Source organism: Hylobates moloch, unplaced genomic scaffold (genome assembly GCF_009828535.3).
Source record: "Hylobates moloch isolate HMO894 unplaced genomic scaffold, HMol_V3 SCAFFOLD_13, whole genome shotgun sequence".
NCBI lineage: Eukaryota > Metazoa > Chordata > Mammalia > Primates > Hylobatidae > Hylobates > Hylobates moloch.
In genome coordinates, this window is record NW_026652288.1 from 32,216,305 (window position 1) to 32,240,228 (window position 23,924).

Consider the following 23,924-nt stretch of genomic DNA (forward strand, 5'->3'; position numbering starts at 1 on the left):
ATTTATTTGATTAAAAATAAACTTTTTCCTGTCTATTAAAAAATATGTATTGCTCAATTATGTTAGTGGCTTATATAAGGAAGTCTTCCAGTTATTTCTTACTCCCATGGGTAAGGGAGATTTTAATGAAAACAGGGAGAGATCTCAAAGTCAGGATTTGAAATGATTTTTTAAAAAACTAGCAACACAGTTAAAATTATACAACATCTTTCAAGATAATATGCATTCTGTCAATTTGATATATGAATTCCGTGAGGAGTATAATAATTTTTTTGTTTTTAACGTTGTTAAAGATTAAGTTGTTTATTTGTTTTATAAAGCAACTTAACCTACTAAAAGCAAAGCAGAAGGCATTGGTAGAACAGATGGAAAAAGAAAAAATACAAAGTAACAAAGGATCATCATATAAACTCCTGGTAGAACAAGCAAAACTAAAGCAAGCCACTTCAAAGGTATGATCTGTACTTCTCAATATAGTTATCTCAGAAAAGTCAAGGAGTTATGATCTTTAATTACGATTGAGAAACTTAAATATATATCATTCTGCTTAACAGAGAAGCCAATCTACTCTGGACTTTTTTTTGGTGGGGTGGTTTAACTGAAGGAAATGTATGATAAATGTGGGATTTAAGTATTATTCTAATGTATTACCTTCAATGTGGATTGAGTTCCAGTAAATTGAAGATAAAAGACAGTGGAATGTATAGTTTTGCTAATGTGGCATTGATAGAGGAGTTTATTTCCATTTTACAATACAAAATTATACAAGATGATTGCAAATATTATTGTATCAGCCTTACAAGTAAAATGTATATGTAAAGTGAAAAATGTGGCATTCTCTTTCCCCTTAGTATTGTTATTGGAATATTTTGGTGGCTGAGTTTAGAATTGAAACTTCTTTTGGGTCCAGTGGTGCTCACAAGGCTCAAATGTAGTATGTCTTTTGTAAGTGAAAGTGAAGTTCAACTGATTTGTAAGTTTTAAAACCTTGATGTTTACTTTTTAAAATTTTGAGGGATACCATATATATATCAAACAAGTTTGTCGTCTTTCTATAACGTGAAATTATAATTATTCCACCAGATTTTGAAGTAACTCGAATTAATATTTTGTACTTGATGTTATATCAGTTTTCTTTACCTTCAACCTTTTACAAATTATGTTTAGGATGTTACGGTAATATTTATGTCATTAGATTCGACTTAATAATATATTATCTACAGTGAACGTCTGTAGAATTTCACTTTTCTGAAACTCTGTTATATATCTGATACTTTACTCCAAATAGGAAGTAAGGCATATTGGTCAGTTTAGCTTTTAATATTGTTACTTTTGAAACTTACAGTGTATCTAAAAATTTTGCTCTTTAGAAGTTGTAATATGGAGTGAACATTTTCATTACATAAATCTATACTGAAAAAATTTTCATTAAGTAAACATTGATTTAAATACTATAAATTTTTGTGTGCAGCACTTTAAGGATTTAATTCGTTTACGTCGGACAGCAGAATGGTCCCGTTCTAATTTAGACACAGAAGTTACAACAACAAAAGAAAGTCCTGAGATAGAACCACTTCCATTTACTCTGGCCCATGAACGTTGTATCTCAGTAGTCCAGAAACTTGTTCTGTTTCTTCTCTCCATGGACTTTACATGTCATGCAGATCTCTTATTGTTTGTTTGTAAGGTATGTAAACTATAAGTATAGAGTTATAGGGTTGGCAGGGCACAGTGGCTCATGCCTGTAATCCCAGCACTTTGGGAGGCTGAGGTGGGTGGATTGTCTGAGTCTAGGAGTTCCAGACCAGTGTGGGCAATGTGGCAAAATCCCGTCTCTACAAAAACAAAAGAAAAAATATCGACTTGTAGGATAATTAAAAACTAGGAAAGGATGATGTTTTTAGTCAATTTTGATTAAGGGAAATGATGCCTCTTTTGGTTTTGCTTTTTTGCAGTTAGTTTTTTTATTGTGTCTTAAAAGATGAAAAAAATTCAAAGTTTTTCTTAAGGAAACCTGATTTATATTTTAATTTATTTAAAACTTGAGGGTTTGAAATGTAAGTAATGTGGATATGTTTATCTCCAACCTGCCTTTCTTATATTAATTAAAATAGGAAATACACAAATAAGTGTCAAATTATATTAAAGAAGGACTTTTGGCCGGGTGTGGTGCTTCACACCTGTAATCCCAACACTTTGGGAGGTGGAGGGGCGGATCACAAGGTCAAGAGATCGAGACCATCATGGCCAACATGGTGAAACCCCGTCCTTACTAAAAATACAAAAATTAGCTGGGTATGGTGGCATGAACCTGTAGTCCCAGTTACTCGGGAGGCCGAGGCAGGAGAATTGCTTGAACCTGGGGGCGATGAGGTTGCAGTGAGCCAAAATCACACCACTTCACACCAGCCTGGCAACAGACCGAGACTGTCTCAAAAAAGTAAAAAAAGAAGAATGACTTTTAATGTCATGATTGCTTTTCTGTGGCATATTCGCTGTTCGTAGAAATTTTTTTTTTTTTTTTTTTTTTTTTTTTTGAGACGGAGTCTCGCTCTGTCACCCAGGCTGGAGTGCAGTGGCGCAGTCTCGGCTCACTGCAAGCTCCACCTCCCGGGTTCATGCCATTCTCCTGCCTCAGCCTCTCCGAGTAGCTGGGACTACAGGCGCCCGCCACCACGCCCGGCTAATTTTTTGTATTTTTAGTAGAGACGGGGTTTCACCGTGGTCTCGATCTCCTGACCTCGTGATCCGCCCGCCTCGGCCTCCCAAAGTGCTGGGATTACAAGCGTGAGCCACCGCGCCCGGCTGTTCGTAGAAATTTAATTCTTAACTGTACAATTAGATTTTAAACCAGATTTTAATATTTGATTCATGAAATTACATTCTTTTGCATTCCATCTCAAGCAATTTTTTTTGACACCAGGCTCATACATCATTATTGAAACCTATTGTTCAGTGCTAAAGTATTCATAGACTTCTGTTATTGTTTGAAAAAACATGTAATTGCTATTTAAGTGTATGATTTTATAAAATGTATTACAGGTTCTTGCACGCATTGCAAATGCTACGAGGCCAACTATTCATCTGTGTGAGATTGTGAACGAACCCCAGCTGGAAAGACTGCTATTACTTTTGGTTGGAACTGACTTCAATAGAGGAGATATATCTTGGGGTGGTGCTTGGGCTCAGTATTCCTTAACTTGTATGCTACAAGATATTTTAGCAGGTGTGTGAGGATTTTTCTTCATAGAGTATGTCAAAATTACCTTGTCGTTGCTCAACTAAGAATCTTCAAAGGGATCTTTAACCCCCTAAAAGCATATAAAGGTCTGTTTAATCAGTTTAATGTTATAGCAGTAGCAACCATTGAGAATTACTTCTGTATTTAAGTATGTTGATAGTCGTGATAAATGCAAGGCTTTAGAAAGGTGTTAGGTTGTTAAAGTGCATGAATATTGGAGCTAGCTGCTTTATTATTAACATCAGTGGTATGCTGCTTACTGGGTGAGGAAATCACTTTGCCTCAGTTTCTTCATATATAACATAAGGATAATAAGGATAATCTGTGTATAAGGTTGTTTTTATGAATAAGTGTGTTAATGTATGTAAAGTAATTAAAATAACTCTTTGTACATGTTATGTGTTTACTGGATACTTGTCTCTAGCATTTGAAGGTAATGGAGTGAGTCCTAGCATTCCTTAGGTGGGTGGGAACTCATTTGCCTCAGATTCTTTTATAGTTAGTAGAGCATTTATTCTGTCAGTGACTAAACTGGAGGAAAAAAATATGCTTTAATATGTTTCCAAAATCTGTATAAATTATTAAAACAGGACTATCCCCTTACATACAGGAGAATTACTGGCTCCAGTAGCCGCAGAAGCCATGGAGGAAGGAACAGTGGGTGATGATGTAGGTGCGACAGCTGGTGACTCTGATGACTCCCTTCAACAGTCCTCAGTTCAGTTGCTGGAAACTATAGATGAACCTTTGACACATGACATAACAGGTAAATTTTTACATTATGTTTCTTCTTTATTCTATTAAATGGAAACATGTTTCAAAATAAAGAGTGTTAGAGAAAAATAAAGTTGATTTTTATATTTTTCTATTAGTTCTTTGGCCTTATAAACTAGATTGATTATTTTCCTGGTAAATACATTTTATCTTGGTTCTCATTACAACAAAATGCTATCATTTCATAATATCCTAATTATGTTGATATAGTGTGATTTGGCAATGATGAAGAAAATGCAATGTAGAAAATATGTAAAGATACAAAGTGATGAAGACAGCAGTTTTAAAAGCTTATTCTTTAAGATCCAGCATGTGATTTTTTTGGTGTATTTTTTTCTTACTTTTTCTTTTTTTTTCCTTTTTAAAAAGTTTCTTTATAAATTAGCATGCATAATCCTTTATCATCTTCATACCCCTTGCTTTTCAAAAATCTGTTTTGGGTACTAACCTGTATATGTCAGATGCTGCAGTCATTTTCAACCATTTGTCATTCTTTAATCTTATGTTTGCTCATGATTTTCTATTTTTTACTTGATATTTTCTCTATCTGGAGTAGATTTTCTGTGTGCATGATGAACACTTTGTTATCCAAGGTTCACATAAAGTGTGCCTTTCTCTAAGAGGCTTTTTCTGTCATTCCCAGCAGAGTTGGGGACTTTGCCATCTGTACTTCCCTTGCACTCTCAAATATCTCTGCTAGCACATATCATGTTGTAGTCAGTTTTAATTATAGTGCACCCCAACTCTGAATTTCTCTTAATGTATTGGGTTGGAGAGTTTTATTAATCTTCATGTACTTATACTCAAACTCTCATACAGGCTGGCATTTACTAGGCATTCTATAAAGTTATGTTGAATAAGAGGATGGGAATGATGGAAAAGTAAGAGTTATGAGGGGTACTTATAAGGGTTATAAGAAAGCTACTTAAAAATTTGGAGACATCTGAGAGAATAATTTCTAATTCATAACAGAAAAATAAGGTAAATGGCTTTTTTTTTTTTTTGAGATGGAGTCTTGCTCTTGTCACCCAGGCTGGAGCACAGTGGCATGATCTCAGCTCATTGCAACCTCTGTCTCCTGGGTTCAAGCGATTCTCCTGCTTCAGCGCCTGGAATAGCTGGGATTACAGGCGGCCACCACCACACCCAGCTAATTTTTGTATTTTTTGTAGAGAGAGGGTTCTGCCATGTTGGCCAGGCTGGTCTCAAACTCCTGACCTTGTGATCTACCCGCCTTGGCCTCCCAAAGTGCTGGGATTACAGGTGGGAGCTACCATGCCTGGCCGGTAAATGGCATTCTTGTAACTTCAGTCCTCTTTGCTTTTCTCTTTAATACTGGGTAACATTACCTGTAATAATGAATTACATGTTAGATGTAATAGAATGTATACTATTTAGTAATGTTGGTAATTATTTTTAATAGCAAAGTTTATGCAACTTACGTCAACAAGAGCTAATACTGTGGTCTTTTCTCTAGGAAAGCAAATATCAATGCATCTTTGTTTTTGTTGTGTATTATGGAGCGAAATGTTTGCATACATAGAGTTTTTTTTTATTAGGCATATGTAACATGCAAGTAAAATAGCTTTTTGTAACTAAAAGCATCGTGTCATCTAAATTTTATGTGATACACTCCACCAGTAAGATCACTTTTAATTATTTGAAGGTGCACCTCCTCTGTCCTCTTTGGAAAAAGATAAAGAAATTGACCTTGAGTTACTTCAGGATCTAATGGAAGTTGACATTGATCCTTTAGATATTGATTTGGAAAAGGACCCTCTTGCAGCCAAGGTTTTTAAGGTATGATGCATTAGAATATTCTTTGAAAGGAGGTCAGGCGCAGTGGCTCATGCCTGTAATCCCAGCACTTTGGGAGGCCAAGGCGGGCAGATCATGAGGTCAAGAGATCGAGACCGTCCTGGCCAACATAGTGAAACCCCATCTCTACTAAAAATACAAAAAGTTAGCCAGGTGTGGGGGCGGGCACCTGTAGTCCCAGCTACTTGGGAGGCTGAGGCAGGAGAATGGCATGAACCCGTGAGGTGGAGCTTGGAGTGAGCCTAGATCGTGCCACTGCACTCCAGCCTAGGCGACAGAGCGAGACTCCGTCTCAAAAAAAAAAAAAAAAAAAAAAAACAAACAAACAAACAAACAAACAAACAAAAAACAAAACAAAACCAAAATTCTTTGAAAGGAAAGTCTTCCGTCTCATACTTTTGGCTTAGTAATTACTTAAAAGAGGAAAATATACATACTTACCACTAATGCAACTCATTATTCAGCATATTCAAAATTAAATTGCTATAGGTACTACTATTGCAGTTTAAAAAAAATCAATGCAATAGTATAAAGAAAACTTACATTTTTTATTAATATAGCTACTCATAATTATCATACAATAATGAGAACTACATTTAAGTATACAGAAGTATAGTTATAGATCACCAACATTTCAGACAGCCATTTAAACTTCATCCGAGCTGCGTCCATTGCAGATTCTACTTGTATGTTAGCCTACTTCTTTTTTTTAAAGGAGAATCACCTGTAATACTTTATGGTGGTACAGTTCTTTGGTCCATAAGAGATTTTATTAGGGATGCTACTTTCAGTTTCTAAACATATAAGGTATTTTTAGATTTTGGCAGAAAGTGAGGAGAAAATTACTGGACCATTTTTATAAATCATTAAAATTTTAAGGGGATTTGGGAAATTTAAAGGGTGGATAGAATATTTATTTTGTAGTTCTGTTTCGGTTTAGATAATGTAAATAACGTGTCATTCAGCCAAGAGGCAAAAATAAACCGCAGTTTTTTTTTCCATTCTTTTAAGCCAATAAGCAGTACATGGTATGATTATTGGGGTGCTGATTATGGGACCTACAATTACAACCCTTACATTGGAGGTCTGGGAATTCCTGTAGCAAAGCCACCAGCAAACACGGAGAAGAACGGATCACAGACAGTTAGTGTTTCAGTCTCTCAGGGTAAGTGTATGTTTATATATTAAGGCATATGCTATTCTTAAAACAAGTCTCATTTATGTATACTTTGTCCCTTGAGAAATTGAGCCTGGGTGTATGCCAGTGGGTTTAGTATCACAGCTGTGTCATGAGTACTATTCAGAGCTGTTTCTCTGTAGTCACTTTGGAGGAACTTCTGTCTTTTTGGTTCTGTCAGAATAACACCTAGCAAGTGTTATATGGGATTGGTAATGATTTTAATTAATTGTGCTGTATTTTAATTGTTGAGTTTAATAGTAAACTTGTATTTTATTTATAAAGAGAATGAAACTACATTAAATAGTTAAGTATTATTTTTGCAGTTTTTTTGTTTTTGTTTTGTTTTTTGAGACGGAGTCTTGCTTGTTGCCCAGGCTGGGGTGCAGTGATGTGATCCCATCTCACTGCAACTGCTGCCTCCCAGGTCCAGGGGCTTCTCTTGCCTCAGCCTCTTGAGTAGCTGGGAGTACAGGTGCATGCCACCAAGCCCAGCTGTTTTTTTAGTAGAGGCAGGGTTTCACCATGTTGGCCAGGCTGGTCTTGAACTCCTGACCTCAAATGATCTGCCCGCCTCGGCCTCCAAAAGTGCTTGGATTACAGGAGTGAGCCACCATGCTCAGCTTTATTTTTACACTTTTTTAGTCATGTAGAATATATGAGATGTGTTTAATTTTTTAATAAAATACATTTTTTCGCTTTTCAACCCTGCTCCTTCTGTTATAAAATATTTTTTAAAAAATTCGAAACACACATTTACCAAAATGTTTCAAGTTCAATGCAGAGAATGTTTATTCTCCAGAACCATTTGAGAGTACATTGGTAATTTGATGTCATTTTTGTTTTGTTTTGTTTTACAAATCAGGACATTCTTCCATATATACACATCAAGAAGTATATTCCCTCAAAATCAGGAAATAAACGTTACTGCTATCAAATACTGAGAGCCCATTCAAATTATAGTGGTTGTCAAGATAATGTTCCTTATGCACAAGAGCCCAGGGAAAATAATGCATTGCATTTAATCGTCATGTCTCTTTAGTCTCATTCAGTCTGCAGTAGTTCCTCATAGTTGACCTTGATGACATTGATACTTTTGAAGATAGCAGGCCAGTTATTTTGTAGAATGGTCCTCAGTTTGGGTTTGTGTGCTATTTCCTTGTGATTAGATTGAGTTAATGCATCTTTGCAGGAATATCCCACAAATAATGCTCCCCCCGCCCCCCCATTTCATTCAATTAGGTGGCCCATGATTTTGATCTCTGTCACTATTGGTGGTGTTAAGTTTAACCACTTGATGAATGAGTTGTCTGCTGGGCTTCTCCCCTGTAAAGTTACTCTTTTCCCCTCTGTAAAAATGTTTTGTTGTCGTTGGGTTTTTTGGGGGTACACACATGGTTTTGCTCTGTCACTCAGGCTGGAGTGTAGTGGCATGATTTTCAGTTCCCTGCAGTCTCTGCCTCCTGGAATGAAGAAGCAGTTCTCCTACCCGAGTCTCTCAAGTAGCTGGGACTACGTGCGCCGCCACCACGCCTGGCTAATTTTTGTATTTTTGTAGACATGGGGTTTCACCATTTTGACCAGGCTGTTCTCAAACTCCTGAGCTCAAGCAGTCCGCCCTCCTCAGCCTCCCAAAGTGCTGGGATTAAAGGTGTGAGCCACTGTGCCCGGCTGCTATAAAAAGTTTTTTGGGAGCAGGGGAGCAGAATGGTACTTGGAAACTATAACTATCCTGTTCCTCACAAAGTTTCTTTTTGAAAAAATTACTGGCCAGGTGTGGTAGCTCACGCCTGTAATCCCAGCACTTGGGAGGCTGAGGTGGGTGGATCACCTGAGGTCAAGAGTTCGAGACCAGCCTGGCCAACATGGTGAAACCCCATCTCTACTACAAATATAAAAAAATTAGCCGGAGATGGTGGCGGGCACCTGTAATCCTCGGGAGCGGAGGCTGAGGTAGGAGAATTGCTAGAACCCTGGGGGCAGAGGTTGCAGTGAGCCAAGATCATGCCACTGCAGTCCAGCCTGGACGATAGCGCAAGACTCCAACTCAAAAAAAAAAAAAAAAAGAAAAAGAAAAAATTACTGTAATAGTTTATTCGTTTAGTTTTGATTGGACTCATGGTTGCCTTTTTTTATTCAGTGAATTACACCTTATTATCATTTTTTTAAATTGTGGAAAAATGTAAATAACATAAAATTTTTCTTTTTTATTTGTTGAGATAGGGTCTCACTATGTCGCCCAGGTCAGTCTTGAACTCCTGGGTGAGCCCAGTCCTTCAACCTCAGCCTTTCAAGTAGCTGAGATTACAGCATGCTCTACCACACCTGGCAAATTTATTATTTTGACCATTTTTTGTGTGTATATAGTTCACTGTTAATGAGTATATTCACAATGTTGTCATCTGTTTTTTGATGTTCAGATTGTCTCAAATTTGACCGATAGGATCCCCCTTGAGATTTTCTCATCATTGTTTTAGCGCTTCCTTGTTCTCTGGCAAAACATGATAGCCCAGGCTCATCTTTTACTTTAATCTGCCCCACCCTGGGAATTAGTCACTTCTTAAAGGAACATGGTATTTCAAAACCTTTTAAAGGAGAAATGTGGTTAACAAACCATGTTTTCGTCATAGATATATGTGTTGCTATTTTGGGATTGTTTCCATTTCCTTGTGGTGGACAGAGCTAGGGAGTATGTGTTTGTGTGTGCGTGTGAACAGGCACACTTGGCATCTATATTTCTATATCTGTCTATCTTGAATATGATGAATTCACATCAGTGTATCTGGATTTAATCTAACTCCATAGGGTTCATTTTAGCTTTCTTCTTTTCTGTATTTATAGCACTTTATTCTGACAGTGAGAAACCTGGTTCTCATTATCCTTAATGTCTTTGTTTCCATTATTGTTACTTCACTTATTTAATATTTCTGTCTCTATATAACCAGTCACCTGTCTCTACCCTCGTTTCCACAGATATTCTTCCCTTGCTGTGGCTCTGATACTGCATGTTTACAGAACACACTCCTCTTCATCCTCTCTTGGGTTCAGATGTCATCATTTTATTGTAGGAGGTAGGACATGAGTAATAATTGTAAATGTTTTCTTTTTCTTTCAATTGCTTTTTGTAGCCCTCGATGCTCGCCTAGAAGTTGGACTTGAACAGCAAGCAGAACTCATGTTGAAAATGATGTCTACTCTGGAAGCAGATTCCATTTTACAGGCATTAACAAATACATCTCCTACGTGTAAGTAAAATTACCATTTTTAGAGTATTGCAGTGAATGATTCAGCTCTTGATCATCTTCAGGTGGATTCATCAAGGACAGATTTTTAAATTCCATGATGTGAGTCTGAGGGGACTTAGTATGTAGCACTTTCCCGGCTCCAAGTTAGTAGCAAGTTGAAAACTAAGACAAAGGATTAACAAATGCAGGGAGTGTCATGCAAAATTCCTCCATGTAGTGCTCTCAGTTCAGTGCAGAAACCTCCATTGTGTTTTGTTTACTCTGTTGTTGTAAGGTTAATAAAATTCCTACAGAAGCCTGCATACCTGCCTGTGAGTTCATTGTACTATTCTAAATTTATGATGAAGTAGATTTTTTGTAGTAACATCTTTATCATCCTTAAAGACTAGGATGGAGGATATAGTGTAGGATGACAGCCAAATAGGCCTGTTAACTGAAAGCCAGAATTGAGAGGATTTACTACCTAATAACCTACAGAAAAGAAAGGCCAACTTTTTCATAAAGGACTAATAGTAAATATTTTAGGCTTTGCTTGCCATATGGTGTGTATTGAAACTACTCAACTCTGACTTGGTTGCAGGAAAACAGCCATAGACAATATGTAAATGAATGGTCATGGCTGTGTTACAAGAAACAGGTAGACTGCCAGAGCTGGCCATCACGTTATGGTTTGCTTTCCTTGATGAGGTCTACGCAAGTCTGGAACTGGGTAGACCTCGGGGGAGTACAGTTGAACTAGCATGGTGTTTTTCAAGGACAGATTGGGGAGCTGTGCTTAGAAGAGGGTGCTGGTTTTTGTTTGCTTAGGCCTGCATATTGCTTCACCTTCTCTAGGTCAGAGTGAAGAAGGGATAGAGATAGTAGGTAGAACCCAATAAAATTACAGATGCTTCTCTTATGGAGAGTTCACAACCCATTTCAATAGAGAAATTTGAGTTTTTAAATCTTCCTTATGTTAAATTGCATTCTTTCAGTCTGCAATCTTCATTTGTTTCTTGCTTTAGAGGGTATCAAAAGAAGGGAAAAAAGAAAAACAGAAGGAATGGTCTAGTGTTCTATAATCTTAGTATTGGTACACAAATATTCTTGTATCTTATCTCCCAGGCAATATGGGGATCCTTTTTGTGTAGGGTCCAGTGTCTGTATGATTGGAGATAACTCAGTACTGCCCAAAGTAACCTTTTTCTTTGTTAGACATTTCTTTTTTAAAACCACTTATTAGAATATCTTTTCGTAATTCTGAAAGGATATTTGAAAAAAAAATAAAAAAGAAAATCTGTTTGAAATTGATGTCTCCTCTTTATCTTTTGATTATCCTGCACACAACTGTCTCTCTTTTTAGTATAATAATAAAATAAGGCTCTAAATATATGATAAAGCTCTTAGTGTCTTTGTATTTCTCTGGTTCCCATGAATATATTCTCATTTAATTAGTGTTGTATGTAACCCGGGCATCAGAACTTCTGAAAGCTCCCCAGATGATTCTAATCTATAGTCAAGGTTAAAGATGAATGAACTAGAATCTAGATTATTCTAAAACTACCTTATCAATAATTAGTCAGGAGTCTTATTTCTTTCCCTTTACTTTCCCTCCTTTATTAATTGGAAAAAAATGCAAATAAAAATTGCTAGAAAAGTTCTTTGCCTTTTTTTATTGGTTGAGTCCTATGAATTTGGGAACTTCTCTCTTTGGTCATTGTCTTTTTCACTTTCAAGTAATGTTATAAAAACACGTTTTTCAAATACTAAATATTGTTTTGAACCATTCTAAAGAATGCAGTTTTAATTTTTAAAAACAATTTAACCTATTTATACATATGAATAACCAGTTAACACATATCCTGATACTTTATGTATGAAATTATACTTGTGTTTAATTTTCAGTATCACAGTCTCCCACTGGAACAGATGATTCACTTCTAGGGAGTTTACAAGCAGCAAACCAAACCAGCCAGCTTATTATACAGTTATCATCTGTCCCAATGTTAAATGTTTGTTTCAACAAACTTTTTTCCATGCTTCAAGTCCATCATGTTCAGGTATGACTTCAGGAGAAATGGTGTATTTTTACATATTATTATTAGCCTGGTAAAAGATGAAACTAATTGGGAAGTTCGTTCTAATCCTGTCAGAGATGATTTCTTTATTATATTCAGTTGGAAAAATATTAGAAATACTTTGATTACCAAAGTAATTACAGTTTCTCAATGATGGACCATTGATAATTTTAATAATTTTAAGCTTTAGTACTTTAATTCCTACTACACATACACACACCTGTGATTTAGAGACTTGAATCACAGGGTGTGGTGGCTTGAGTTAGTAGTCCTAGCTACTCAGGAGGCTGAGGCAGGAAGATTGTTTAAGGCCAGGAGTTCAAGACCAGCTTGGGCAACATAACACTAGATCCTGTCTCTAATAAAGTAAAAGAAATTAACCAGGTGCAGTAGCACATGCCTGCAGTCCCAACTACCCGGGAGGCTGAGGCGGGAGGATGGCTTGAGCCCAGGAGTTCAAGATATAGCAGACCTTGTCTCAAATTAAAAAAAAAATGACTTAAATCACCTGTTTTAATTTAGAAGAATCTTTTTATGAGGTAATTTATAACTTTTAATTCAGGTAAATTTTGTTTCTTCAAGAATGTTAAGATGTGTGTGCTGATCAACTAATTAACTAGAAGATGCTTTTAAGTGTGAAGAAGTGTTTAATAGTAAAGGTTATTTACTCGTGACAAGAATTTAAACATAAGATTTTTGCTTAAATTGTATTTGATAATATAATAGGTACATTTTTCTCCTGTTGATTTTCATTCTTTTTCAGTTGGAGTCACTTCTCCAATTGTGGCTCACACTGAGCCTGAATTCTAGTTCATCTGGAAACAAAGAAAATGGAGCAGACATATTTTTATATAATGCTAATAGGATACCTGTTATTTCATTAAATCAAGGTAAGATTTATTAAGAGAAAAATCATTATAGTCTAAATAGCAAGCTTAAAACATAATTATTAGGTTAAAATATACCTAATCTTTGTCATTAGGGGTTGTAACATTCTAGTGGGGAATAAAACAGAATACCTTTTTAAAAAGATGCACTAATTTACTGATTAGCAGGAAAGATACAGGGAGACCTTGTTGAGAATAGAAGACTCTTACTCTCTGGTCTGTGATATGCCTGTATGCAACTAAAATTTACAATGTTCTGTTAGTCTTTTATATTTTCTTGAAGTTTTGTCTGATCTGTAAAAGCAGGTCGGTTTTTTATTATTATTTTTTTTTTTTAATTTTTTTAAAACTATGAGTTAGCCTCTGGAGGAGTTAGTCAGCTGGAGAAGGTTGTCAGTTTCCTGTAGAAGTTGTGTGTGTTTCTTGGCAAAATATGAGTGTGGGAGTGGTGGTAGTAAAATAATACAACAGGAAAAGAATTAGCCTTCAGCTCTAGCTACAGCAATCTATTTTAGTTATATTTAAAGAAAAATAAAAATGAGAATCTGTTCCTGATGCTTTCTTCCTAGAGTGAGGCATCCTGTAGCTTGCTTGGCTCTTATACGGTGTATTTTCCAATGTTAGTGCCAGCCCTGCTGGGTCACGGATTCTATTTATATCTGCACTATCTCAGCACCAGCCAGCCCTTCTTTAATTGATAGGTTTCCATCTCTTCAACTATATTATTATTATTATAAAATTTGTTTTCATCTGTTTTTAATTTTATTATGAAAAATATTAAATATATATAAAAAATAAAAGAGTAAAAAATAGTTATTCCTGGCTGGGCACAGTGGCTCACACCTGTAAAACCAGCACTTTGAGAGGCCGAGGTGGGCAGATCCCTTGAGGGCAGGAGTTTTAGCCCAGCCTGGCCAACATGGTGAAACCCTGTCTTTAGAAAAAAATACAACAATTAGCCGGCTGTGTTGACGCACACCTATAATACCAGTTTTTCCAGTATCCGTTATTGTTTTCAGTTGCCAGTTTTGTAGAGTGTGAGGATTTTTAGTAAATTGTATTGAAGTAGAAATGCCTATAGTTTGGAAAGTACAACATACTGAGAGTGATAACATGTCATTTCAGGTGTAGTGGGCTGAGCTTTAAACCTTATCCTAAAATGTTACTGATTCTTAATGCTTTAGTTGTATTTAATGGAGAATTCCTTTTATTTGCATGTTTTGAAGACACTAAAGAGCTGATTTAAAGAAATAGTGTCTTGTTTTTAAATTTATTCTTTTGACTTAATTCTTCATAAACATCATTTTTCTGAAAAATGTTTTCCCTTTCTCTTTTCTGCATAGCATCAATAACTAGCTTTCTCACCGTGTTAGCTTGGTATCCCAATACTTTGCTCCGGACATGGTGCCTTGTGCTTCATAGCCTAACACTCATGACAAACATGCAGCTTAATTGTAAGTTCATAAATTTATTCATTTAAATCTCTGACATGTACTTTAGTGTTCTACTATTGGATTCTTAAAACAGAATTTTCCAAGGAGTGGTATACTTGTCAAAGTTGTCGAGTTGGCCGGATGTGGTGGCTCACGCCTGTAAACCCAGCACTTTGGGAGGCCAACACGGGTGGATCACTTGAGGTCAGGAGCTGGAGAGCAGCCTGACCAACATGGTGAAACCTTATCTCTACTAAAAATACAAAAGTTAACGGGCACCTATAGTCCCAGCTACTTAGGAGGCTGACGCATGAAAATCACTTGAACCTGGAAGGCGAAGTTTGCAGTGAGCTTAGATCACGCCACTGCACACCAGCTAGGTGACAGAGCGAGACTCTGTCTCCAATAAAAGTGACTGAGTTTTTTCTTTTAACATGTCTCTTCTGAATTAGTTCTTATATATCCTTTGTGCTTGTTTACTTTGGTAATATAGTCTCATATGTCTCGTTAGATGTTCAAATCATATTTTTACCTTTTAAAAACTTATTAAAAGAAAATTGATTGCTTTTAGAGTACAAAGGCAGGTTTTTACATTTCATCTAAGTTTTTATGTTATTCTTTTAAGATACCTTTGTACTTAAAAATGATTTATTCATTATTCATAAACATGCATAACTAGATTCCTGGGTTTTGTTTAATAATTTAAATCATTGCTTAGCTTTAAAATGCTATTATCTTTTTTCATTTGGAATATATTTTCCAAAAATGAGATCAAAAGCATCACTATGATACTGAACGTGGATTTCATGCAAAGGATATTTTATTCATCTCAGAAAACTGTTGTGTTACCTGTACGTTAGTTCACAGTTAACCTGTATACAACTAACATGCAAAAAGGAATAATTTTGCCACAACTTATTTTAGAAAACTTGATTAAAGTTTACCCGAAAAGTAGATCTCTGACTGTTTCTGGAAGGGGGAGTTAGTTAGAACAGGCTTTCCAAATAAGAGTCAGGACCTAGTTATATCCTTTCTGTTTGACTGTACTAAATAAGATGTACATTAAGCTCGAGGTGTTTTCAGAATCCGAAGGGGGCAGAGGAGATAGATGGTAGATAGAGAGGGAAGTCCTGCTTAGTCAATATAGTAGAAACTGAAACCCCTTTAATAAACTAATTACTAGGAATATATGAATTTTCCTTGGAACTAAAGATGCTTTTAAATACTGCATTTCCATTATTTCATGGTCCATTTCTTAAGAGGTTTTTAAAAAATGTTTTATAGCTGGTTCCAGCAGTGCCATTGGAACTCAGGAGAGTACTGCTCATTTGTTGGTTTCAGATCCAAACCTAATTCATGTATTAGTGAAATTTCTTTCTGGCACCAGTCCACATGGAACAAATCAACACAGTCCACAGGTAATGTGATTTTTATCCTGGGATATGCCCAGACTATTCAATAAACAGTATTCGTAATGTAAAGCTATGTAACTTTTTTATTGCTAAAATATTAAATAATAGCCTTTTATGTATCAATATAATAAAAAAGGTTTTGTTATTTGTAATAATAGCTATACTGACACTAAATAATAGGTGGTAAGTTAACCTCTTAGAACAGTGATACTAGGTTTTCATGTAGATACATATTTTTGGCATTAATTTTGGATAATTGGAAACATTCTGAGTAAATACTGCAAAGGTAGAGAAGCATTTCAAAAATTTTGGAATCAAAATAAATTTTAGTATGTCATATTTGATTACTTCTACTATCAAGATGATCAATTCACCTTAATTATTTTATGATGTTAATGATTTTGCTTAGCAAAAAATAACAATATTGCTCAGGGTTTATAAACATTTTCTGTTTCACTGTAAATTTTCCTTTATATCAATTTAATTTCTTGTTGTACTGCTTCTGTGTAAATATTTCTTTTAAAGTAAAAATATATTTAGCGTTTATAACATCTTTTAAAATCAAGGTTATTCAAGATTATCTTGCAAGTTTACTATTTTAAAATTCTTGGATTTGCCGTCAGATAAATTCTAATTTAGTTGTCCTCAACAGTCCAGTTTCTCCTATTAATTCATTTATTCAGTGTTTAGGAGGCTTCTATGTGCTTGTTCTAGGTACTAGAGATACAGTATTTACCAAGATCAAATATCTGCCTTCATAGAGCTTTAGTCAATACTCTAATACTTAATATATTTTAATTTTACAGATCTTAATAAAATAAATGAGACAAGGAACAAGTAAGAGAGAAGAAACTAACCTACAGTTAGATTGGGACAGGGTTTTGGTAGGGGCAGAGACATGTTATCAATTGATTATTGTACTTAAAGATTGATTGAATTTCAAACAGGAAGACTCCTTGGGATCACCAATTCTGACTTAATTATTTTACATGTAAGAAAACATGCATCAGCTACATTGCCCCAAATTACATAACTAGTTATCTGTATAGCTAGGTGTCAGTGAACAAGGCATTGCGAAAAATAGTATTTTCTTTCTGTTTTTGAATAAAAGAAAGGAAGAAATAACTTTTTAAAACTTTTTAAGTTATTGAAGATCAAGCTTTCCTACTGATACCTTGGTTTTATATAGGAAGTTCTGATAAGAAAGCTATGATTTGTATGCTCAGTATCAGAAATTAACTTTATTTAACTCTAAAATAGTTTGGAGGATTATATTGTATTTTATTTTTCCAGAACTCCTCCAAGGTTTTATGAGTTGTTCATCAAACCAAATTAGGATCAAATAAAATAATATGTAGAAGTGTTAGAGCACACTTCTACCTCAGGTTACTTAATGCAGTGTTCACTATCATTTCTTTCATTGATGAATTAGAAGTTTGGGAAAGCAGCTTTTTTTTTTTTTTTCTTTTTTTGACTTGGTATAAATTTATTTTTATTTAGTTTTTGTTTTGTTTTTCACTTAGTTTAATGCTTGCTTTGCTAGTTGTTAGAAACATAACCTTTTATGGATCATTTTACCTCTCTGCTCCTGAGTTATTTGATTTTGAAATGGGATAATTAAGAAGGTTATTTGTGAAAATCTATGTTGAAGTTATTTATACTCTAAAAAGCATTATAAAAGTATTTATTGTGCAATTCAGGTGAACTTTTTTTAGTATTGAGTTCAATAAACCTGATATAGTTGTGTATAAACTATAATGAAAAAGCATTAACAGTATTTTTATTTGCAATTCAAAATAAATACATCAAGACCTAAAAAATTCATTTCCTGCTATTGTTGTAAATACTTTTGTTTTCCTCATATAAAAAGTTACGGTGTATAGCTTTTGACTTTATACTTGATAATTTTTAAATGAATGATTTTTTACATGTTATCAGTAAGCAGTTTTCAGTGTATATACATTTCTCTTCAGGTTGGTCCCACAGCTACACAAGCTATGCAAGAATTTCTTACTCGATTACAAGTGCATCTTTCTTCAACATGTCCTCAGATATTCAGTGAATTTTTGCTCAAGCTAATTCATATACTTTCAACTGAAAGGTAAATTTTTGTGTACTGATTTGTTCCTGATATAGAAGTAACATGTAATTCTCCAAATACACTTTTCTTTAACATTTGTTGAGAATTTATCTGTGAACAAATAAGCAGGAGGACAGTAGGAATTAAGGGGGGAAGATTTATTGGTGTGTTTCCTGATGGTTTCCATTTCATTTCATTATGGTTTTCTCAAGTCCTTCTACCTCTACTCTCTTTAATATGGAATACAGTTGACTTGCTTTTGATGGTTTTATAGATTAGTTATTATAAGCTTTTTAAAAGGTGAAATTTATTTTGAAGCTGTTTAAACTCTAAAGCTACCAGTGATTTTATATATAAGAAAACCTGAAAAATAGAGCTTATAAAAGAAAATTGTATACTAATCTTGTGTAGAAATTCTAAATAAATTTATTAACAAAATCAGACTCCATGTTATAAGAATAAATTTTGACCATAATGGGTTGATTATTGTAATGCATGAATGCTTCAATATCATATCTCTTATTAATGTCATTTTTTTCATTCTATATTTCTTAAAATCCAACATTACTTTCTGATGAAAACTTTTTTTTTTTTTTTTTGACTCCGAGTCTCACTCTGTCGCCAGGCTGGAGTGCAGTGGCGCAGTCTTGGCTCACTGCAACCTCCACCTCCTGGGTTGAAGCGATTCTCGTGCCTCAGCCTCCCCAGTAGCTGGGATTACAGGCACGCACCACCACACCCAGCTAATTTTTGTATTTTTAGTAGAGACGGGGTTTCACTATGTTGGCCAGGATGGTCTCGATCTCCTGACCTCATGATCTGCCCGCCTCAGCCTCCCAAAGTGCTGGGATTACAGGTGTGAGCCACTGTGCCTGGCCGAAAAGTTTTAATGAGTTATAACGTGTTGTTTTGTTTTTGAAGTTACAATAAAACTGAGTATTTAAAAAAAAATCCCCATTAATATAAGGAATAGAGCTGGGCTCAGTGGCTCACGCCTGTAATCCCAGCACCTTGGGAGGCTGAGGCGGGGAGATCACTTAAGCCCAGGAGTTTGAGAGCAGCCTGGGTCACATGGCAGGACCTCTTCTCTAAAAAAAAAAGAAAAAGTAAAAGAAATTAGCTAGGGTGTGGGTATACACCTGTAATCCCAGCTACTGTGGAGCCTGATGCAGGAGATTGATTGAACCAGTGAGCCAGGAGATGGAGGCTGCAGTGAGCCCTGATTGTGCCACTGCACTACAACCTGGGCGACAGAACAACACTCTTTCTCAAATAAATTAATGATCAGGAATAAGTCAGTAGTGACTATTGCCACTTTTTTATCTAATTTTATTCAAATAAACAATATTTATGCATACTTTGTGAGGATTTTGTGAAATTTTGAATGACATAATTAAAATCCCCTGAGGAGTAAAGATTAGTCACCATTTGTTTTATTTTTCTTTTAACTAGGCTTTTTAATTTTATCTCTGCAGGCTTTAGCATAGTCCGATCCACAGAGTTCACAACAGTGAAGATTTTCATGCTAAACTTTTAATATATTTGCTCTAACATTTTCTAAAGGATTATTAATCTTGTTTGTAGTTTAGTCACATCTAGTATTTAAGCAGAGATATTTTGAGGTTTATATGCCACAAAAACTGTTTAGGAATTTTCTCCACCTCACTTCACTGCACATATACCCTGTACATTTTTGTGGCCCAGTTGATTTAATAGGGTCCACAAAGCTGTAGTCCAAGAAGAATATTAGTTTATGTTTGTTTTTAATAAAGGCTCTGGTATTCTGTGAAAGATCCAGCAGCTCTTTAGTTAGATTAATGATTTAATAATATACACTGAAAGAAATATTCAGTATAAAGAAGGCATTCAGTTTTATCAGATGAGTGTTTTACAAATACTGTCTATTGGTCTTTGGACTCTGTTTTCACTTTATTAAGTATCCTTCAAAAAGCAGAAGTTTTAAAATTCTAGATGTGATCTAAATTGTCAACTTCTACGTATTTTTTGTTGTTGTTTCATAAATACCCTACTCACACAAAGTCACACAGAATATTCTGTTTTCTTATAGAAATTTTACAATTTTATGTTTTATATTTAGGCTTGTTATTTTTTGCTTTCAGGATGAAGTTTGTTGTTTTTTCTTTTTCTTTTTCTTTTTTTTTTGCCTGTGGATGTCCAACTGTTCCTATATCTTAGTTTTTTTTTTTTTGAGACGGAGTCTCTCTCTGTCACCCAGGCTAGAGTGCAGTGGTAGGATCTCGGCTAACTGCAAGCTCCGCCTCCTGGGTTCACGCCATTCTCCCGCCTCAGCCTCCTGAGTAGCTGGGACTACAGATGCCTGCCATCACGCCCTGCTAATGTTGTTTTTGCAGTTTTAGTAGAGACGGGCTTTCACCGTGTTGGCCAGGATGGTCTCGATCTCCTGACCTTGTGATCCGCCTGCCTCAGCCTGCCAAAGTGCTGGGATTACAGGCACGAGCCACCGCGTCCCACCTTCGTAGACCATTTTTTGAAAATACTTTCCTTTTTTCATTGGATTCCCTTTGTAGTTTTTCAAATATCAATCAATGGTACTTGTTTTGATCTATTCATACACTTTTTTTTTTTTTGAGACAGCTTTGCTCTGTTGCCCAGGATGGAGTGCTGTGGCATGATCTCGACTCACTGCAACCTCTGCCTCCTGGATTCGTGCAGTTCTCATGCTTCAACCTCCTGAGTAGCTGGGATTACAGGCCCATCACCATGCCTGGCTAATTTTTGTATTTTCAGTAGAGACGGGGTTTTGCCATGTTGGCCAGGCTGGTCTCAAACTCCTGGCTTCAAGAGATCCACCTGCCTCCATTTCCCAAATTGCTGGGTTTGCAAGTGCGAGCCACCACACCCAGCCTCATTTGTTCATACAGTGTATTATATAGAATTTATGTTTTTGTCTGTTTTTTATGCATTACCTCACTATCTTAGCTCCCTTATAGTATTTTTTGAAATCTAGTAGTGTAGGCTCTCCACCTTTCTTCTTGATTTTTAGAGTTATTTTGGCTGTTTTAATTCCATTCCTTTTCCTTATAAATTTTACAATCAGTTTATTGATTTTCCAGAAAAAAATAGTTTTGAGTGAGATTGCATCATTCTGTAGATCAGTTTGGGCAGATGTATTGCTTATTTGGCCATATTGTCAGAGAATACAGTTAGTTTTATTTCCTCCTTTCTTATGCATATGTCTCATGGGTTCCCCTCCCCCCATCCAGTTGTACTTGTTCGGACTTCAAGTGTGCTGTTGAGTACATATGGTAAAAGTTACTCTTCCTTCTTTTTCTCAATCTTAAGATCTTATGAAACATTGTCTTTCATAATTAGATATGTTACTAGCTGGAGCTCTTTTTTAGATACTTGATAGTAAGTTGAGAAAGTTCCAGCTTGTTTCTAACTTGCTAAGGCATTTAAATTATAAATGTCTCTGGATTTTGTTAGATGTTTCCCTGCATCTGTTGAAATGAACATAGATTGTTTGTTCTTTCATCTGTTCATACGTTGAATTATACTGGTGTTTTCTAAAGAGTTGAGATCTCACTATGTTGCCCAGGCTGGCTTTGAACTCCTGAGTTCAAGCAAGCTTTCCGTCTCATTCTGTTCTTAGCTGGCCCAATCGGCATATGCCACTACACCAAGTTTGATTTTTTTTGTTAAGTGTCAGTTAATGTGCATTCTCAAGACAGACACACCCTTGGTCATAACATATCAATCCATTTTATAACTTGCTGAATTTATTCTGAAAGAGGTTGTGTAATATGTGTATTGTCACTTACTTAAATATTTGGTAGCATTTGCCATTGAAGCATCCTGTGGCTAGAGTTTTCTTTGCCCCCAAAATTTTCAAACTTATTTTCTAGGTCTTGGACTATTCAGATTTTCTCTTCTTGAGTGAGCCTTGGTAATTTTGTGAAGGAAGTTGTTCCTTTACATTGTTGTATTTGTTAGTTGAAATATATATTTATTAATGTTTATAGGATCTATAAGTTTCCTTCCTTTATTTCTGATGTTGGTAATTTTTATCTTTTTTTGGGATCATTCTGGCTAGAAGTTCCTCAATATTATTTCAAAAAAGGCAGCTCGTAGATTATTTCTTCCTTTCTACTTTCTTTGAATTTATTTTGGTCTTTCGGGCTTAGATAATTGATTTTAGACCTTTCTTCTTTTCTAATACAAGCATTTGACAATGTCAGAATTGGTCTATATAGACTACTTACATTTAATGTAATTATTGACATGCTGGATTAAAATTGATCGTTTTGCTATTTTTCTATTTATTTCATCTGTTTTTGATTCCTTTTAAGAAATCTTTTTCTGTTGACTTTTGAATTCAGCAACTTTTAAAATAATTTCATTTCCATTCTTATTTATAACTGAATTTCTTATTTATTTATTTTTGAGACAGTGTTTGCTCTGTCACACCGGTTGGAGCGTAGTGGTGCGATCTTGGCTCTCTGCAACCTCCACTTTCTGGGTTCATGTGATTTTCGTGCCTTAACTTCCCGAATAGCTGGGATTACAGGCTTCTGCTATGCTACCACACACGGCTAATTTTTGTATATTTTGTAGACGGAGTTTCAGCAGGTTGGCCAGGCTAGTCTCAAACTCCTGAGCTCAAGCAATCCACCCGTGTCACTGGCATTATAGGCATGAGCCACTGTGCCCGGCCTATAATCGAAAAATTTTTAATATTGTCCTAGTTTTACAAGATATACCTTTATTTAATCACATTCTGCTTTAAAATATTATCCCACTCATGTATAATGTCAGAACTTAACAGTGTAGTTTCAGTTCCTTTCTTCCATCTTTTGTGACATAGTTGTCATGTTTTTACTGTTTATATCTGCTATAAGCACACAATACTGTGCAACCTTATTTTTATTATTTTTTTTTTTGCTTTAGACAGTCTTTGTTTGTTTGTTTTTTGAAATAGACTTTGGCTCTGTCACCCAGGCTAGAGTGCAGTGGCGTGATCTCGACTCACTGCAACCTCCTCCTCCTGGTTTCATACAATTCTCATGCTTCAGCCTCCTGAATAGCTGGGATTACAGGCCCATCACCATGCCTGGCTAATTTTTGTATTTTCAGTAGAGATGGGGGTTTCACCATGTTGGCCAGGCTGGTCTCAAACTCAAAAGTATTCTTTTGCCTAGTCTCCTGAGTAGCTGGAATTAACAGTCACACGCCATCATGCCCTGCTAATTTTTGTATTTTTAGTAATAATGAGGTTTCACCATGTTGGCCAGGCCGGTCTCGAACTTCTGGCCGAAAGTGGTTTATCTGCCCACCTGGGGTTCCCAAAGTGATGGGATTACAGGCATGAGCCACTGCACCAGGCCTAATTTGCCTTTTTCTTGCTGTTAGACTGACTCGCTGTTAGACTTTTCAGCATTCTATATCTTAGGCATAAGCAGAATTTGAAGAGCATTCAATTTTGATACTTGAGAATGATTTGATTGAATCTTAATTTTTATGTATCATTATCAGTAGGAAATGTTTACAATAGCATTATTTGAGAATGGAAAAAATTAGAACTCATTTCATTATAAGAAGTGCCTTGTGATTTTGAAGTATTTTTGTCTGTAGCTCCAAAATCACTTCTGGATATACTTGTCCCTTAGTTTTGTATTTGGAAGGGAGGTTGTTTTTGAGTTTGTCTAAAATGGAGGCAAGAACAAGAATTCCAAAAGAGATGAAAACTATTAGCTACCCAATGAAATAGTGAATACCAAGAATTTGTTTAACTTTCTTGTATTGTGATAAGTTACTTCTT

The 23,924-nt window shown here is 35.6% G+C and overlaps 1 protein-coding gene across 12 annotated transcripts in view; it reads left to right on the forward strand.

Annotated features, from left to right (window-relative positions):
• The window catches only part of BIRC6 (baculoviral IAP repeat containing 6), a 267,757-nt gene that overhangs the window by 125,575 nt on the left and 118,258 nt on the right, over positions 1–23,924 (forward strand). For all 12 annotated transcript variants that reach the window (XR_009209365.1, XM_032172644.2, XM_058426669.1 and 9 more), the window contains 12 exons: positions 321–452; positions 1,472–1,687; positions 3,043–3,226; positions 3,852–4,007; positions 5,682–5,815; positions 6,845–6,998; positions 10,139–10,255; positions 12,140–12,294; positions 13,076–13,202; positions 14,543–14,653; positions 15,917–16,050; positions 18,018–18,145. Coding sequence is in view for 11 of the 12 variants with exons in the window: in XM_032172644.2 (XP_032028535.1) it covers positions 321–452; positions 1,472–1,687; positions 3,043–3,226; positions 3,852–4,007; positions 5,682–5,815; positions 6,845–6,998; positions 10,139–10,255; positions 12,140–12,294; positions 13,076–13,202; positions 14,543–14,653; positions 15,917–16,050; positions 18,018–18,145 (1,748 nt within the window). In the remaining variant the exon portion in view is untranslated. The remainder of the gene's footprint in view (positions 1–320; positions 453–1,471; positions 1,688–3,042; positions 3,227–3,851; positions 4,008–5,681; positions 5,816–6,844; positions 6,999–10,138; positions 10,256–12,139; positions 12,295–13,075; positions 13,203–14,542; positions 14,654–15,916; positions 16,051–18,017; positions 18,146–23,924) is intronic.